This window comes from Heteronotia binoei, chromosome 6 (assembly GCF_032191835.1).
Source record: "Heteronotia binoei isolate CCM8104 ecotype False Entrance Well chromosome 6, APGP_CSIRO_Hbin_v1, whole genome shotgun sequence".
Lineage (NCBI taxonomy): Eukaryota > Metazoa > Chordata > Lepidosauria > Squamata > Gekkonidae > Heteronotia > Heteronotia binoei.
In genome coordinates, this window is record NC_083228.1 from 10,493,720 (window position 1) to 10,513,587 (window position 19,868).

The 19,868-nt window shown below is 46.7% G+C and overlaps 1 protein-coding gene across 1 annotated transcript; it reads left to right on the forward strand.

Annotated features, from left to right (window-relative positions):
* LOC132573527 (pulmonary surfactant-associated protein D-like) lies at nt 1-18,125 on the forward strand. Its single transcript, XM_060241038.1, has 5 exons — nt 1-127; nt 7,874-8,037; nt 8,813-8,920; nt 12,133-12,216; nt 17,513-18,125. Exons 2-5 carry the CDS (start codon nt 7,899-7,901, stop codon nt 17,887-17,889), a joined length of 708 nt encoding a protein of 235 aa, XP_060097021.1. The 5' UTR covers nt 1-127; nt 7,874-7,898; the 3' UTR covers nt 17,890-18,125.
* Nucleotides 18,126-19,868: the final 1,743 nt, after the last annotated feature.

Sequence of the window (19,868 nt, forward strand, 5' to 3'; positions counted from 1 at the left end):
TTTGTCCCGTAGAAGTCCTGCTGGAAAGAAAACAGTGGGTGGACCGAAGAGAGAGAAAGAGAGAGAAGAGAGAATTACTTGGCTTTGACCGTTTCCAACAAAGACACCAAATTTGGACCTGAATAAGGTAAACCAGATTTTTTTTAAAAATGTATTTGTCCTGTGATTGAGACATATTAGGATTTTGTGGAACCAGTGGAGATGACACACACAGACAGAGAAATGGTGTTATAAAACCTTTGAATAATAATTGTTATAATAACCTTTGTATAATAATTGGCTAAATTATACCCCCAAAGTGATAGTGTGTCACTTGCAGATGAAGCTAGCCTTGTCAAAAGAGAAATATGAGGAGATTACATGCACTTCTGCATTCTGAGCATCTGGTATTTACAGTGCTGTCCTCAGCAGTTTCAGAGGATAGCCGGACTGGTCTGCAATAGAACAGCCAGATTTGAATTCAGGAGCACCTTAGAGACCAGCCAGAGCCACACTGAATAAATGTGAGATGTCTGAGAGCTGGAAGGAAGGAAGGCAGGCAGAAAGGGAGGGAGGGAGGGGTGGAAAGAAAGCAACTTTAAATGTATTCTTAAAGCAACCTGCTGTCTTGGCTTGGATAAGTGATTTAAAAAGACAAAGACCTCCTGCAAGTTGGCTGATAGGGAGATGGGAACTTCGAGAGTCGCACAATATTTGTGCAAGAGCCACATGTGGCTCCTGAGCCACAGTTTGGCTACCCCTGGTGGAAGCTTTCAAGAGGCAAAGCTCCCTTGGTCAGATACTGTATCTGATTAAGGGAGTTTTTACTCTCGAAAGTGCATACCCTCCAAAATCTTGTTGGTCCTTAAGGTGAACCTGGACTCAGATCTAGCTACCCTCTGCAGAGCTACGCCCTTCAACGTCCAGTGACGTCAATGGGCTTAAGAGGCTCTGAGTCTGCTTAGGATGGCACTTGCAAGTCAACTGGTTAGATGCGCCCATCAAAAGCTGTTCTCTAATTGCTTTATTTTGAACGCAAGTACTTCAGCAACGTCAATAAGAGGCGCCATTAAACAAATGGCTTCTTTCTCATGTAGGAAAGGCTTCTCTGAGGCTGTATGTAGATATTTAACTATGTCAGGCTTCCCCCCATTCACTCAATAAACAGTCCATTTATTTCAAAAGGTTCCGTTTCTTCAAGGCTTCAGGCAGGTAAACCGGCCTGGACTAGGTCCGAGTCAGAACTGGCATAAATACGCACAGATGCAATCTTAAATGATTACAACGAGCAATGCAAGAATGCTAGCAAGCCCCCTCCCCAAATTTCCCACAATAGGTTTACTGTGTTTTACTTTTAAAACGGCTGTGAATGTGATACACATTGTTACAGTTAAGGCAGTTCTATATATCTAAACAGCAGGTGCAAGAGAGTTGGTCAAGGCTGGGAAAGCGAGAGATAGATAAGAGAAGACGTTCCAGAGAAGAGACATTTCCACTAGTAGTAAAATCTTCAGTTTTAACCCTATACTGGCAAGGCACTTGACATTTTAGTCATCTGCAGGTTGATGCCGATTTTCCTGGAGAGAGCTGAGGTAAAAATGTTTGTAGATAAAGAGATTTCTGCACAGTAGACTCCGCCATGGTGGGCTGGGCCTGCTACATCAAAGATCAAAAACGATTGGCTCTCTTTCTAAAGAAATCGTTGCTTCTACACATAAAAAATACCCATTCCCTAGATCAGATGATTTAATTGTTTTAATTATTTTATTGTTGGATTTTTAATTGTTCTATTATGTTGTAATCCACCCTGAGCCCATTACAGGAAAGGGTGGACTATAAATCCACAAAAGAATAAATAAAATTAAAATAAAATGGATAATTTCACTGAATGGCCTGATATAAGAACATAAGAGAAGCCATGCTGGATCAGGCCAATGGCCCATCCAGTCCAACACTCTGTGTCACATAAGAACATAAGAGAAGTCCTGTTGGATCAGGCCAGTGGCCCCTCCAGTCCAACACTCTATGTCACATAAGAACATAAGAGAAGCCATGTTGGATCAGGCCAATGGCCCAACCAGTCCAACAATCTATGTCAAATAAGAGAGGCCATGTTGGATCAGGCCAATGGCCCATCCAGTCCAACACTCTATGTCACATAAGAGAGGCCATGTTGGATCAGGCCAATGGCCCATCCAGTCCAACACTCTATGTCACATAAGAACATAAGAGAAGCCATGTTGGATCAGGCCAATGGCCCATCCAGTCCAACACTCTGTGTCACATAAGAACATAAGAGAGGCCATGTTGGATCAGGCCAATGGCCCATCCAGTCCAACACTCTGTGTCACACAGTGGCAAAAAACAAAAACAAAAACCCAAGTGCCATCAGGAGGTTTACAAGTGGGTCTAGAAACCCTTCCACTTTTCCCCTCCCCAAGCACCAATAATACAGTTCTTAGGCAATTGGATCTGATATCATGGCAGTGGTCGTCAGTCAGTTAAAAGCTAGTTGAAATAATACTGTCTTGCAAGCCTTGTGGAACTGGGCAAGGTCCCGCAAGGCTCTGACCTCCTCAGGCAGTTGGTTCCACCAGTGGTGAGCAGTGATGGAGAAGGCTCTTTCTCTAGTTGTTTTCAGTCTTGCCCTCCTCAGTCCAGGGATCAATAATAGATTTTGTGTTCCTGATCTAAGTACCCTCTGGGGAACAGGTAGGGAGAGACGGCCCCTAAGGTAGGCAGGTCCTCGGCCATATAGTTCCACATCGTTGAACTGAATCTCCTGTCGCCGCTGTCAACTTGTGTACATCCTCTGTTTTCTTATGTGAAGGTGAACACTGATGTAATATTAGAACAAAGCAGGAGACGAGCGCACCTTTAAGACCAACTAAGTTCTATTCAGAATGTAAGCTTTCGTATGCTCTTAAGCAGACTTCATCAGACAAAATGGGAATGGCAAGCAGCAGTTCTTAATATAAGTGGGCAGTGAGTTGGCACATAGAATCATGGGAATGCTTTTAGCAGATTAAAAGAACCACAAATAGGGATCGGTGTTTGTTAGTGTTAGGACAAAGCGGGGCTGAAACAACACTGGAGGGTGATAAAAAGCAGCCTGCTGTTGTAGGCGCGAAGTGCCATAAATCTAGGTAACACTCTGGCTTTATTAGTTTAAATAGAGGGCATGGCTTCTCAAGAGGTTATAACATCCATTATAGTTTGCCATTGGAAGAAAAGGAAGACATTAAAATACAGTGGAGGATGGGTATATGCAATATGCAATAAGTATATGCAATAAGACAAACAGCCAATATCCCCCATTTGAGTATGTCAATACAAAAAAAACAAAACAAAAAAACCAAAACCAACAAATATTCCGACACACTGTTCTAAAAGAGAAATAATATGTTAGCCATTAGAAAAACAGGGTGCATTAAAGTATAGTGGAGGGTGGGTTAGTATATGTAATGAGACAAACAGCCCACATTCCTCATACGAGCATGTCAGCACACACACAAAATTATTCTGATACACTGGCGGGTTTGATTCCCCACTCCTCCACTTGCACCTGCTAGCGTGGGCTTGGGTCAGCTATTGCTCTGGCAGAGGTTGTCCTTGAAAGGGCAGCTGCTGTGAGAGCCCTCTCCAGCCCCACCCACCTCACAGGGTGTCTGTTGTGGGGGAGGAAGGGAAAGGAGATTGTGAGCCGCTCTGAGACTCTGTCCTAGAAAGGGCAGCTGCTGTGAGAGCCCTCTCCAGCCCCACTCACCTCACAGGGTGTCTTTTGTGGGGGAGGAAGGGAAAGGAGATTGTGAGCCGCTCTGAGACTCTGTCCTTGGAAGGGCAGCTTCTGGGAGAGCCCTCTCCAGCCCCACCCACCTCACAGGGTGTCTGTTCTAGGGGAGGAAGGGAAAGGAGATTGTGAGCCGCTCTGAGACTCTGTCCTTGAAAGGGCAGCTGCTGTGAGAGCCCTCTCCAGCCCCACTCACCTCACAGGGTGTCTTTTGTGGGGGAGGAAGGGAAAGGAGATTGTGAGCCGCTCTGAGACTCTGTCCTTGGAAGGGCAGCTTCTGGGAGAGCCCTCTCCAGCCCCACTCACCTCACAGGGTGTCTTTTGTGGGGGAGGAAGGGAAAGGAGATTGTGAGCCGCTCTGAGACTCTGTCCTTGGAAGGGCAGCTGCTGTGAGAGCCCTCTCCAGCCCCACTCACCTCACAGGGTGTCTTTTGTGGGGGAGGAAGGGAAAGGAGATTGTGAGCCGCTCTGAGACTCTGTCCTTGGAAGGGCAGCTTCTGGGAGAGCCCTCTCCAGCCCCACTCACCTCACAGGGTGTCTGTTCTAGGGGAGGAAGGGAAAGGAGATTGTGAGCCGCTCTGAGACTCTGTCCTTGGAAGGGCAGCTTCTGGGAGAGCCCTCTCCAGCCCCACCCACCTCACAGGGTGTCTGTTCTAGGGAAGGAAGGGAAAGGAGATTGTGAGCCGCTCTGAGACTCTGTCCTTGGAAGGGCAGCTGCTGTGAGAGCCCTCTCCAGCCCCACCCACCTCACAGGGTGTCTGTTCTAGGGGAGGAAGGGAAAGGAGATTGTGAGCCACTCTGAGACTCTGTCCTTGAAAGGGCAGCTGCTGTGAGAGCCCCCTCCAGCCCCACCCACCTCACAGGGTGTCTGTTGTGGGGGAGGAAGGTAAAGGAGATTGTGAACCACTCTGAGACTCTTCAGAGTCGAAGGCAGGATATAAATCTAATATCTTCTATCTTCTTCAGTGTAGTATTGTTGCTGGTATTGGGGGGGGGGGGAGAGATCTTGGAAGCTAAGTAGAGTGGGTCCTTGGATGGCAGACGACCACCAAGGGAGACTGCAGCTGAAGGCAATGGCCAACCACATCTGCTTTTCACTTTCCGTGAAAAGCCACTTACTGGGGTCCCTCTAAGTCAGTCGCAACTTGATGGCACTTTACACGTATTAGTAGGGGGGGGGGGGCTATCAGGGAAAGGAATTTCCTTCCTTCCATCTGATTCTGCACTAGCCTTTGCCCTGGTCTTGTTCTCAGCTCTTGAGTTTGTGCAGGGCAGGGAGCAAGCAGGGAACACACAACCCCACTCCAGAGATGCAAGTACAGGATCTGGAAAAAAGAGCCACCGTGGGGAGCCCTGCACAGAAGGCAGGAAAGTGCTAAATGTGGAATCGGTCGTTGTCTCTCCTGTTTTATTAAGGCCTTTTCCGCACCGTTTCCTACTCCATATCAAGTCAGGATCGTGGGCCGGATTTAGTGAAGAGTTCTGCACATTCTGCTCCTGATCAAATTTTTGCTCCTTCTTTTCTGCCTTTAACATGGGTTTTCTGGACACCGCAAAAATCAGGAGTCCAGAAAACCCACGCTAAAGGCAGAAAAGAAGGACCAAAAATTCGATCAGGAGCAGAATGTGTGGAACTCTTCACTAAATCCTGCGCACAATCCTGACCTGATATGGAGTAGAAGACTGTACGGAAAAGGCCTCAGTTTTTTTCTCCTGCCTCCTCTCTGGCTCTGCTCTTTTAAATTTAAGATTTTTCTGCAAATCTGGAGGGTCCCACCTGGTTTGTAGAAACATCTACCCTAAATCCTGAGTGGGCCCACTGTCTGCATTGTTTTATCTACACAGTGTAACTTTTGGATGGCTATTTTAATAAGTAATTAAGGGTTCAGCTATTTTGTTAGAAGCTTTGCCGCAGCTATCTAAGGTAGATCAATATTACTAGTGCCATATTTCATATTCAAGGACTGAGGCTGTTGGACTAAAGCCCCAAGTGAATTCGTAGGTCCAATGTGAAACAGAGAGCCCGTTTGGTGTAGTGAGAGCCAGTTTGGTGTAGTGGTTAAGTGTGTGGACTCTTATCTGGGAGAACCGGGTTTGATTCCCCACTCCTCCCCACATAGAAGAGGGTGTGGAATTGTTTTTTGTGGCCCCAGAAGGTAGAACCAGAACCAATGGGCTGAAATTAAGAACTTTTTCACACAGCCTATGTATTCCGGTATGGAAGCTGGTCAGTTACTGAACAGTAACGGGTTTCTGCTGGCATTTCAGACAGACCCGACTCAGTAACTGGCTGCTACCGGAATACTCTCACCTTTTCACACAGTCGGCTGTCCCGGTAGTGAGGCATGCCTGAGGCGTTACTAACAAAGAGCAGCTTCTTCCAGTTTTCAACCCCTCCTTCCGGGTTGAAATCGGTATGGGGTGCTGTGTGAAATGTCCAGTATCTAATCCGGGAGCAGTTTTCGCGCCCTTTTTCGCCTGCCGGCACACGATCTCTGGCTTTTTTTTTTTTTTTGGAACGTCGGGCTAAGATCGCTATAGCGACGTATCACAACAGCATCACCATAGGGATGCCTGGGTTCCATTAAGATGTCAGAGATCGCCGCCGCTGAAACCTGGTAACTTATCTCAATGGAGCCTAGCCATCTCTATGGTGTTGCTGTTGTGATATGTCGCTATAGCGATCTTTACCTGACATTCTAAAAAAAAAAATAATAAGCTGGAGATCGCGAGCCGGCAGGCAAAAACGGCTGGTGCTGGTGGAAGCGAGATAAAAGCGGAACTGTGTGAAATGGCTTGCTTCAATCACGAAACCCTACCGGGGAAAAAAAAAACATGTGTCTGAAAACTCCCATCCCTGTCTCGGACTACTGCAAGGCGGCACAATACCGACTCCCTTCTGGTTTCCACCGGTAAGTGTGAAAAGGCCCTAAATCAAAAGAGTTTCGAGCTCAACATTAGGAAGAACTTCCTGACCATTAGAGCAGTTCCTCAGTGGAACAGGTTTCCTCGGGTGGTGGTGGGCTCTCCTTCCTTGGAGGTTTTTAAATAGAGGCTAGATGGTTATCTGACAACTATAAAGATCCTGTGAATTTAGGGGGAGGTATTTGTGAGTTTTCTGCATTGTGCAGGGGGTTGGGCTAGATGACCCTGGAGGTCCCTTCCAACTCTGTGATTCTATGATTCTATTCCTCCACTTACAGCTGCTTGGACTGGCCTTGGGTCAGCCATAACTCTCGCAGGAGTTGTTCTTGAAAGGGCAGCTTCTGTGAGAGCTCTCTCATCCCCACCCACCGCATAGGTTGTCCGTTGTAGGGGAAGAAGATATAGGAGATTGTAAGTCACTCTGAGTTTCTGATTCAGAGAGAAGGGCAGGATATAAATCTACGGTCTTCTTCTTCTTTCTAATTTGTATCGTCCTCTTACATATACCAGATCATTCGGTGAAAAAAGGTCCTAGATTAAATTCCCAGCATCCCAGTTAAAAGGATCAGATAGCAGAAAAAACCCTTCACCTATGACCCCAGAGAGGTACTGCCAGTCAGAATAGACTTTAATTGTTCTGGGAAAGTATCAGGTGTGTTCATTTTCAGGTATGTTGAATCACCCAGAATCACAAAGTTAATTTGAACACATATGAAGCTGCCTTATACTGAATCAGACCATTGGTCCATATTGTCCACTCAGACTGGCAGCAGCTCCCCAGAGGTAGAGGGATTCCACATCACCTCCCACTTGAGATTTTCAACTGGACCAGCGGTGGAATTCTAGCAGGAGCTCCTTTGCATTTTAGGCCACACACCCCTGATGCAGCCAATCCTCCAAGAACTTACAAAAAAGAGCCTTGTAAGCTCTTGGAGGATTGGCTACATCGGGGGGGTGGCCAAATACGCAAAGGAGCTCCTGCCAGAATTCCACCCCTGCCGAGGACTGAACCTGGGACTTCCTGACGGCCAAGTGGATGTTCTATCACCGAGCCACAACCCCGCCCAACAATTTCTATCTCACCTTTCCAGTGATGTGCTGACGGTGCCTAACAAATTGCTACTTAGGTAACATTTGGGATTGTTTTTGGCATGACTGCGTCTCTTTCCTGCTTTTAAGACTCTATTCAACTCGACTTGCATGAATGGCTTTTCTCCGTACTTTTGGCCTCCTGTTCTTGGCAGCATCTTCATGGGGGTCAAGAGGTGATGACTGCAGATGTGATGAAAGACCCAATACCTGCCCTCTGATGTCGGGGTTTTCAGGAGAAAAGGGTGATCGAGGTACAGTAACTGTTGTTTTATCAGGAATGTATTTCATGGGTAGGGTTGCCAGGTCCCTTGAATCAGGGGGAAATGCAGGAAATTAATGTGATGTCCCTACATGACCCAGAAGTGATGTCAGAATATCAGAGGGTGACACACTGGTTTTTGGGCAAAACTCTATGGTAGAATTAGCCTCTACCATAGAGTTTTACTCAAAAAAACAGAGCATCTCCCCAATGTCCCCAACATGTCTATATCACTTCCGGGTCACGTAGGAACATTGAGTTAATTTTTGGCATTCCTCCCTTTTATGAAGAAAAATTCCTCTCCGCTGCTGGCCAGTTGTGCCTTGAATCTGTCCTAGATCACTTTATTGTGCTTTTTTCAAGGAATGAGTAACTCTCAAAGCCAAATTTGGTCCTCTATGGAATACCATCTGAATCTTAAATTTCCACCTGAGAAGCAAGGAGGGTGTTTGGAAGACCTTACAGGTTAGAACTCTCCCAGGACAAAGACGCTGAAGTCCAGTTTTGGAGAGAGGGAGCAGAACAATCAATATCCCAGCTCAGATTTCATCCCACTTTTATGTCGTACTCGCAGCCAAATTGACTTGGGAGGTGGTATCCAAAAAAAGAATTTTTTTTTAAAGTGAAAATTAGAAAGACCACCAACAGGATATCAACATGGATAAAGCAGTTAATGGGACCCCATGAAGTTGTCTTATATGGAATCAGACAGTCCTTCAGTATTCACATCTTCTCTTTGTTATCTTATTGTTCACCTGGATTGGCAGGAGTACAAGGAGTACAAGGCCCCCCAGGAAAAGCTGGGCCACCAGGCCCTCCAGGAAACCCGGGGCCAGTAGGTGAAAGAGGACCAAAGGGAGACCATGGAGGAAGAGGTGAGAGCTTAGTCCTACATCTTCTGTCCAATGAGCTGTACTTGTAGCCAAGATGGTAAATAACACTGGAACCTGAGGAGACAAAGATTGGATGTCATAAACATTCAGGAAGAAATATGCTCAAAGCTCAAGTTAACATTTCATAGTTGTCGCTCATAGTGGCCCAAATTGCAGCCATCTGGATTTCACCTATCCTCAGCTAATATTGCTTTTCCTAGAGCTGTAACTATTTTCTCACAAGACGGCATATTAAGTAGGACTTGGGGGAAGGAAATACCAGCAGGTAAAATAGCCTGAGGTCTTTGGATTAATGATGGAAAAGACAATGGGCTAGTTGCTTTCTACACTTGAAATGTGTGTGAAGAGTAACACTTCGTGATTTCCCAACAGCTTAATTGTTGGTGTCACATCCGCAGGATGCTAAATAAGTTATTAGAAAAAAATAGATGAACAAAATCCTTTACATGACCTCCAAACCAGTATGGAGGCAACCATGACCATCAGAATATGGGTAGAGTTTCTAACAGTGCCATTCCTAGGTAGACCTCCATGCTTCTAAGCCCACTGATGTCAATCAATTTGTTGGTGGAAAGTGCCATCAAGACACAGCTGACTTTTGGTGATCCCGTAGGTCTGGGGTGTCAAACATGAGTTCTGGGGGCCAAATCAGGCTCCTGGAGGGCTTCTATCAGGCCCCTGAGCAACTGGCTGTCATCTGCTTCCTCTGTCTTGCGTCCTTCTGCATAACAGTTTGCTTTGCAAGATTTGCTCAATTGCACAGGTGCTACAGAGCAACCTCTGTTTTCTCCATTGGCTGAGGTTCCTCCCTTGGAGAGGAAGGAGGGGAGGCAGAACTTGTTTTTCCAGGCTCTCTCAATCGCACAGGAGAGCTACTGAGCCGAGCCTCTCTTCCTTTTATTGGCTAAGGCTCCCCCACACCCAGTCCCCTGGGGAAGGAAGGAAAGAGCCAGAGATTCCTTTGCTCAGTTCCCTGGATCCCATGGGAGAAATACAAAGAAAGCACCTTTAAGACCAACAAGTGCTAACATTTTAAATATGTTTTAATTTTTTTTAAAAAAAAAATCTTTAATTGTGTTTCCAAATAGGAGTCAATTGCACCTTTAAGACCAATTTAGTTTTATTCAGAACGTAAGCTTTCACGTGCTCTAAGCACACCTCCTCATGCATTCTGAGCCACTGCCTCCCAGCTGTGTGTGGCTCTGCTCACTGTAGCGGATTCCTCGTCTGATGAAGTGCGCTTGGAGAGCACACAAAAGCTTCTGTTCTGAATAAAACTAAGTTGGTCTTAAAGGTGCCACTTGACTCCTATTTTGTTCTACTACTTCAGACCAACACGGCTGCCCACTGGGTTTAATTGTGTTTGTCTGTGTCCTTTATAAAGTGTATATCTCTGCTACCTAATCTTAAATAGGTTCACACATAACCTGTCCCAACATGGCTTGGCCCAACCCAACAAGGCCCCGCCCAACAAGGTCTCATTTATGTCATATCCGGCTCTCATAACAAATCAGTTCAACACCCCTGCCATAGAGTTTTCAAGGCAAGAGAGGGACAGAAGTGGTTTGCCATTGCCTGCCTGCCTGAAGTGCTCCTGGACTTCCCGGGTGGTCTCCCATCCAAGGACTAACCAGGGCTGACCCTGCTGAGCCCCTCTTGAAGGTGGCTATGCTTGTGGCCGCCACCACCTCCTGTGGCTGTGGAATTCACTGCCACAGGAGGTGGTGGCAGCCACAAGCATAGCCACCTTCAAGAGGGGTTTAGATAAAAATATGGAGCAGAGGCCCATCAGTGGCTATTAGTCACAGTGTGTGTGTGTGTGTATATATATATATATATATAAAATTTTTTGCCACTGTGTGACACAGAGTGTTGGACTGGATGGGTCATTGGCCTGATCTAACATGGCTTCTCTTATGTTCTTATGAGCTCTTGAGATCTGATGAGATCATTCTTGCCTGGGCCAACCAGGTCAAGGCATCAACATATTTAGAAGGCTGTACATCTGTTTAGGATTGCTCTGCTAGTCCATGTTAGAGGATTTTGGTTATTATCTCTGATACAACAGAGCACACACAGAGAGAGACAACGGCCTGGGCTCAGGATGATGTATGCGTAACCAGGGGGAAGGGAATCTGGAATTTCACCAGCCAGTTGATAGAACAGTATGGGGTTTTGGTCTATTTCTTGAACTGTTGGTTGTTGGGAATCCTGTTTTTTCAAAAACGGATTCTGCATACAGTGACAAGGAAGGAAAGGCATCATGGGATAGCCTGATCTTGGAAGTTAAATACTGTCAGTAATTGGAGACCACCAAGGAAAGCTTTGCAGAGGAAAGCAATGGCCAGCCACCTCTGCTTCTCACTTGTTTCGAAAGCCACTTGCTGAGATTGCCATCAGTTGGAACCTAAGCAGGGTTGGCACTGGGAAGGGAGACCACCAAGGAAGACTCTGCAGAGGAAGGCAACGGCCAACCAGTCCTGCTTCTCACTTGCTTCAAAAGCCACTTGCTGGGATCGCCATAGGCTGGAAGCTTACCAGGGTCAGTACTTGGATGGGAGACAGACAAGGAAGACTCTGCAGAGGAAGGCAATGGCCAACCACCTCTACTTCTCACTTGCCTTGGAAGCCGCTTGCTGGGGTGGCCGTAAGTTGGAAACTAAGCAGGGTCAGTACCTGGATGGGAGACCACCAAGGAAGGCTCTGCAGAGAAAGGCAATGGCCAACCACCTCTACTTCTCACTTGCCTTGGAAGCCCCTTGCTGGGGTTGCCATAAGTTGGCTGACTCAACAGGACTTTGTGCACACATGCAGTGTCTCAGGGGAAAGCGAAGCCCTGATCAGGGCAGAAAGGCAAGGTATGATTTTTGTAAATAAATAAAATGAATTCGTCTAGAGAACTGGATATGATTTGCCAACTGCATAGGGATAGAGGCATGAGAAGTTGGTTCCATGTATACATGGGCTCCTTGCTAGATTGGGGCAATTATTATGTGAATAATTGGGTTCAACGGCTTGTTTTAATATTTTTATCGTCGAATTCTGACAATATGGTCCGTGTTAAAGCCCCTTCTTTCCCAAAAACAGTGTGATGATTGCGACTTTTTGAGTGACAGTCTTGCCAGCTGTCCTGCTTTTCTGGTTTATTTTTAAAAGCAAAGTCACGGAAATAATTGTATCGTCCCATTGTTTAGAACTGCAGCGCCTTGAATCGGAAGTGGACACTCTAAGAAGAGAACTGAATGACTTGATGGTCGCTGTCACCAATAGTCGAAATGGTGAGACAATGCATTGTGGGTAGGGATGCCAGATCCCTCTGATGGGGTAAGGGTCTCCCGGTTTTAGCCCCCATTCCTCTGTTGCTGGCCGGCCAGCCAATCAGTGGGATGGGAATTACCCTTCCCACCCCCCCCCCCCACCCAATGGAAGGAATCCTAGAATTTAACATGGCATGCTTATATAACCCAGAAGTGTTGTAAGCACGTCAGGGACGTTGGGGGCAACACTCTGGCTTTTATTTATTTTTTATTTCATTTTAAAAATATTTTACTTAATTATTATTTGTCACCTTGTTTTATTTATTTATTAAAAGGTTAACGTATTTTATTTCAAAAGTAAGTTCTACCATAGTTCTACCATAGAGTTTTGCCCAAAAACCAGTGTTAACCCTCCCCCCCCCCCAACATGTGTAAGTCACTTCCAGGTCACTATAATTTCTGGCATTCTTCCCTGCTCCCAGGAAGTATACTCTCATCCTTTGCTGGCTGACCCCCAGTTTGGCGTGGTGGTTAAGATCCTTTGGAGCAGCAGCAGCAGAAGACTGTAGATTTATACCCCGCCCTTCTCTCTGAATCAGAGTCTCAAAGCAGCTCACAATCTCCTTTATTTTCCTCCCCCACAACAGACCCCCCCTGTGAGGTGGGTGGGGCTGAGAGAGCTCCCACAGCAGCTGCCCTTTCAAGGACAACTCTGCGAGAGCTATGGCTGACTCAAGGGCCATTCCAGCAGCTGCAAGTGGAGGAGTGGGGAATCAAACTCAGTTCTCCCAATAAGAGTCCGCACGCTATACCAAACCACTATGCCAAACTGCCTCTCGCTTAGAAAACTACGTGATCAGAAACCCACTGAGGTCAATATGTTGACAGAATTTATTAGTTAGAAGATTTGTGACACACTCGATCCAACTTTTTTTTTTTTTTAATGTCATTAACCTTTTCAAAAATTCACAGCAGGGTTGAGATTTCCTTGTGGTTGAGATTTCCTACAGGCTTTTCAAACCAGCACAGCCAGACTGCACTCTGAAACCTTTCTGCATTTTAAAAAAAATATTAATGCTGAGTATTAATGTTAACTTTGAGGTGAGAGCAAAAAGACTCCCGGCATGAACTGAACTTCAAGGGGCATTACTCTCCATCAAGTGATGAAGGGCCAGTTTGGTGTAGTGGTTAAGTGTGCGGACTCTTGTCTGAGAGAACCGGGTTTGAATCCCCACTCCTCCACTTGCAGCTGTTGGAATGGCCTCGGGTCAGCCATAGCTCTGGCAGAGGTTGTCCTTGAAAGGGCAGCTGTTGTGAGAGCCCTCTCAGCCCCACCCACCTTACAGGGTGTCTGTTGTGGGGGGAGAAGACAAGAGATTGTAAACCGCTCTGAGTCTCTGATTCAGGGAGAAGGGTGGGGTATAAATCTGCAATTCTTCTTATTCTTCTTCTTTTAAACATTGGCTCGAGCTAGATAGCTAGTCTGGACAGGAGATAACTGAGAGATGCTATGAAAGCCATCTTCAAATATTCAAAGAGAAGAAGAAGATTATGATACTGGATTTATATCCCACCCTATACTCTAAATCTCAGAGCGGCTCACAATCTCCTTTAGATTCTTCCCCCACAACAGGCACCCTGTGAGGTAGGTGGGGCTGAGATACATGTATGCAAGAAAAGACTTTTTACCATTATGTTCATTTTTAAAACGTATCCTGTTAACCAGAGTTTCTGCCTGATATGTTGAGGAGTGGCTATTAGATTTATATATGATTTGACTCCCTCATATTTTGTGGCTGGCTGCAGCTCCTGTGGCAGCCATTTGGTGATTGCACCACACCCTGTGTCAGAATTAAAAAGGTATACAAAGGCTAAAAAAAGGTTAGGGGCCACAGCTATGCGATGTTCTGTGGTTTCCCCTTATATGTCATATCAAAATATCATATATTCTAGTAGCAAAGCCATTCCAGCAGCTGCAAGTGGAGGAGTGGGGAATCAAACCCAGTTCTCCCAGATAAGAGTCCGCACACTTAACCACCACACCAAACCGGCTCTCTCCATTTGGGGCTCTGGGGGGGCGGGCTGTTTTTTGAGGTAGAAGCACCAAATTTTCAGCATAGCATATGGTGCCTCTCCTCAAAACACCAAGTTTCAAAGGGATTGAACCCCTCAGAAGATGGAGCAGAGTTTTTCCCCCTGTTGCCCCAGAACCGATAAACTAAAATTCAATCAAAAGAGATGGTAGGGCTTGCCAGCCTCCAGGCAGGGCCTGGAGATCTCCTGCTTTTGCAACAGATTTCTAGCTGGCAGAGATCAGCTCCCCTGGAGAAAATGGCTGCTTGGAAGGGTGCACTCTATGGCACTGTACCATGCTGAGGCCCCCCCCCCTCCCCAAACCCCGCCCTCTCCTGGCTCCACCCCCAAAGTCTTCAGGCCTCCTTATGAAAGCCTCCATCACCTCTCACCTAATCTTGCTTCCTTCTCTCCTTCCCACCTGTGCTATCTGTTCCTCTGTCATCAGCTTTCCTTCCCTCCCCTCCCTAGTAGCCTCTTCCTAAGACAGTAGGTCCACTGTAGGGTTGCCAGGTCCAATTCAAGAAATATCTGGGGACTTTGGGGATGGAGCCAGGAGACATTGGGGGTGGAGCCAGAAGCAAGGTTGTGGCAAGCAGAATTGAACTCCGAAGGGAGTTCTGGCCATCACATTTAAAGGGACCGCACACCTTTTAAATCCCTCCACTGGAAACAATGAAGGATAGGGGAACCTTCGTCTGGGGCTCATAGAATTAGACCCCCTGGTCCAATCCTTTTGAAACTTGGAAGGTGTTTTGAGGAGAGGCACCAGATGTTATGCTGACAATTTGGTGCCTCTACCCCAAAAAACAGGCCCCCCAGAGCCCCAGATACCTTTGGATCAATTCTCCATTATACCCTATGGGAATCAGTCTCCACAGGGAATAATGGAATGCCCAGCAGACATTTCCCTCCCCTCCCTGCTTTCTGATGACCCTGAAACAGGGAGGGCCTCCAAACCAGGGGATCCTGCCCCCACCTGGGGATTATGAGGAACGCATAGAGAATCACAGCAAAAGGTAACAGAAAGTAACCCTAAGGTTCTGTGATGACCAGCCTCCAAATAGATGAATCAGCTTGAAAAAATTATTACAAAAATTATAATATTTCAAACATTCTAAACATTCACATAACATTAACCAATATACCCTGATAAACAGAACACCTAAAGTGAAAAAAAAGGAGTCTTATGATGTACAGTCCCATGTAGATCAGGGGTGGCCAACGGTACATCTCCAGATGTTTTTTGCCTACAACTCCCATCAGCCCCAGCCAGCATGGCCAAAAAACATCTGGAGAGCTACCGTTGGCCACCCGATGTAGATGATATGTCCTTCCAAATTCAAGAGAAATCCTGAGTCTGCTTGCTCTTGAGGAGATCCCACAGTCCTTCTGTTCCAGTTCCAGAAATGTCGAATGTACACAGCATCACACAACGATGAGGTTGTACTTTGTATTCCCTCGTTTCACTAGAAGCTTTAACCATCTTTTCTCAGTTTCATCAGAGCGCGGCGAGATTCCACTTCTTCGCTTACAACAAAGCTACAATTTTCGAAAGGTCTTGCAATGTGCTCAAGGATTATTTATGGGGAAATAATCCTTGAGCACATTGCAAGACCTTTAGGATTTCTCTTGAATTTAGGACACATCATCTACATCAGGGGTGGCCAACGGTAGCTCTCCAGATGGTTTTTTTTTTTTGCCTACAACTCCCATCAGCCCCAGGCAGCATGGCTAATGGCTGGGGCTGATGGTAGTTGTAGGCAAAAAACAACTGGAGAGCTACCGCTGGCCACCCCTGATCTACATGGGACTGTACATCATAAAGCTTAAGACTGTCCTTTTTTTCACTTAAAGGCCGTTTTCGCACTCACGTTTTACTGGCGCCACGACCCTCCTGACGCCGGCGAATCTGCATGGATTTCGCACCAGAAGCGCCGGCGCTCCCAGAAGCGCCGGCTACTTCCGTCGCTAAGCCAGCGCAAACGGAAATCGCAAAGATGCAGGAAAACGTTTGCGCTGGCTTAGCGACGGAAGTAGCCGGCGCTTCTGGGAGCGCCGGCGCTTCTGGTGCGAAATCCATGCAGATTCGCCGGCGTCAGGAGGGTCGTGGCGCCAGTAAAACGTGAGTGCGAAAACACCCTAAGTGTTCTGTTTATCAGGGTATGTTGGTTAATAAGATTATGTGAATGTTTAGAATGTTTAAAATATTATCAATAATTTTTTCAAGCTGATTCATTTATTTGGAGGTTGGTCATCACAGAACCTTAAGGTTAATTTCTGCTACCCGCCTGGGGACTGGCAACGATCAAGGACTTGTGAAGGAACACATCACTCTCCCCTGCATCCGCTTCTCCGCATTATTTCTCCTTTTCCCTCCTTCTGGAAACCCCCATATCCACTCTGCTTTCCCAGTAGCTGCGATCAGGCCTGGCTCCAATGAGTGTTCCTTCAAGACCAAAAAAAGCCTTGGAAAGGATCTCGCCCCCTCCCCCTGCCTTTTACTCCCAGAAACCAAACGTTGGGTTTGCCTAGCAACAGCCATTGAAGGCATCTGGTTGTTAAAGCTACAGGCGCTCCTTTTATCATTTTGAGTGTTTTTTTTAAGCCTCCCAATGCATTCATTAATTTCTTTTTAGATTTCAGATTTTTCTGCAAACCCAGGGTATTGTTTGGGTGTGCAGAAAGATCCATCTTGCCCATTTACAGCTCCACTCGCTGGATTTAAGTACCCTCCGATTTAGTTGACTTTGCTACTAGAATATATGATGATATTTTGATATGACATGTAAGGGGAAACCACAGAACATCGCAGAGCTGTGGCCCCTAACCTTTTTTTAGCCTGTGCATACCTTTTTAATTCTGACACAGGGTGTGGTGCAATCACCAAATGGCTGCCACAGGAGGCAAAGACAATCACAAAATGGCTGCCACAGGAGGCAAAGACAATCACAAAATGGCTGCCACAGGAGGTGGAGCCAGCCACAAACTATGAGGGAGTCAAGTCATATATCTCACCTCCAGTCATGCAGTGAAGATTCTTGTGCTGAGGCAGCAGCTGCTTGCTGAAGCAACTTCTTAAAAATCTGGATTCATTATCAAGTCTCCATCTGTCAATCAGACACCCTGTTGGGGGAAAGCCCCATTTTGCCCTGCCCACTTTTAAAAAGACGTGGCAGGCACCAGGTCTGGGGCACTGACTGTACAGGATGCAATTTAATGTACTAAATCTTTGTCTCCCTAGCTCACCTGTTCCCAAATGGAAGAACTGTCGGTGGAAAGATATTCAAAACGGACGGTTCCCAAGGCAGCTTTGAGGCTTCCAAAGCCACATGCTTCCAGGCCGGAGGCCAGCTGGCTTCCCCAAGGAACGCTTCCGAGAACTCAGCCGTCCAACAGATCATTGCTCGCCATAACAAGGCGGCCTATCTGGGAATCAGCGACATGCAGAACGAAGGCACCTTTGCGTATCTGTGCGGCGACGAAATCGGGTACATGAACTGGGCCGACGAGGAGCCCAATAACGCCGGCGGGAAAGAGGACTGCGTCGAAATGTATCTGGATGGCAAGTGGAATGACAGATCCTGCACCGAGAGGCGACTGATCATATGCGAATTTTAACCAAGTGGCTGTATTCGGGAATGCATAACGAATACCCTGCCAGGCAACTGGTACCGATTTTGGCCTGGCATAACACTGAATCCCAGAGATTCCCCCATGGCATCTCAGAACATGAGAGAAGCCATGTTGGATCAGGCCAATGGCCCATCCAGTCCAACACTCTGTGTCATACAGTGGCCAAAAAAAGGTGCCATCAGGAGGTCCAAACACCAAGAATAGAGCATCACTGTCCCAGACAGAGCGTTCCAACAATACACTGTGGCTAATAGCCACTGATGGACCTCTGCTCCATATGTTTATCCAATCCCCTTTTGAAGCCGTCTATGCATGTAGCTGCCACCACCTTCTGTGGTAGTGAATTCTCTGTGTTAATTACCCTCTGGGTGAAGGACTTCCTTTTATCTGTCCTACCCCGACCACTCAGCAATTTAATTGAGTGCCCACGAGTTCTCACAAGAAAGGGAGAAAAGGACTTCTTTCTCTACCTTCTCTATCCCATCCATAATCTTGTAAACCACTATCGTGTTTCTCAGTCGACGTTTCTCCAAGCTAATGAGCCCCAAGCATTTTAACCTTTCATCATAGGGAAAGTGTTCCAATCCTTTAATCAGTCTAGTTGGCCTTTTCTGCACTACTTCTGCACTCAGCTGCTTGATCCTATGCATTCCAGGACATGAGAAGGCTCTTTCAGTGAGCTCTACCTTCTCCACAGTTGAGAATCCCCACGTGCTTTAGTGGAGCTTTTCTCTCACTATATAACTCAGCCATTTGCTTTGGGCCACACTAAAGATGGTGACACTGAGCCCCGGTAATTAGATTCCCCGGAAGCAGTCATTCAAGGGAACTGATACGTATTGCGGCTGTAACACCGACGGAGGAGAGGTGTAATGCTTAACTCCTTTACTACAGTGTTTCTCAAAAATGGCTTTCACCAGGCTGCTTAAGTTCTGGTGAGGAAAAAGACAGGCATAATACGGTGTGGGGACCGGGGTCATTTCTGACTTGAGCAAATGGTATTGGGAGAAGAGTTATTCCCCTCACTGTCCCCACCACCACAGCCTTAATCCATAGTGCCTTATGGCTGCCTTTGCAGCTAAGTTACATGACAAAGTCCCAGATCATGCATTAAGAACATAAGAATATAAGAGAAGCCATGTTGGATCAGGCCAGTGGCCCATCCAGTCCAACACTCTGTGTCACACAGTGGCCAAAAAAACCAAGTGCCAATAGGAGGTCCACCAGTGGGGCTAGAAGCCCTCCCATTGTGCCCCCTCCAAGCACCAAAAATACAGAGCATCACTGCCCTAGACAGAGAGTTCCAACAATACGCTGTGGCTAGTAGCCACTGATGGCTAGATAGAGTAGGTAGATAGAGTTGGACCTCTGCTCCGTATGCTTATCCAATCCCCTCTTGAAGCTGTCTATGCTTGTAGCCGCCAACACTTCCTGTGGCAGTGAATTCCACATGTTAATCACCCTTTGGGTGAAGAAGGATTTCCTTTTATCAGTTCCAACCTGACTGCTCAGCAATTTCATTGACTGTCCACGAGTCCTTGTATCGTGAGAAAGGGAGAAAGGCACTTCTTTTTCTACTGAATTCTCTACACCAGGGTTGGAATTCTAGCAGGAGCTCCTTTGCATATTAGGCCACACACCCCTAATGTAGCCAATCCACCCGGAGCTTACAAAAAACAAGCCTTGTAAGCTCTTGGAGGATTGGCTACATCAGGGGTGCGTGGCCCAATATGCAAAGGAGCTCCTGCTAGAATTCCACCCCTGCTCTACACACAAATACACCTTATGCTGAATCAGATCCTTGGTCCCTCAAAGTCAGTATTGTCTAGACCACCAGCGGCTCTCCTGGGTCTAAGGCAGAGGTCTTTCACATCACCTACTGCTAACTCTTTTACCTGGAGATGCCGGGGATTGAACCTGGGACCCTTCTGCATCCCAAGCAGATGCTCCGCCACTGAGCCACA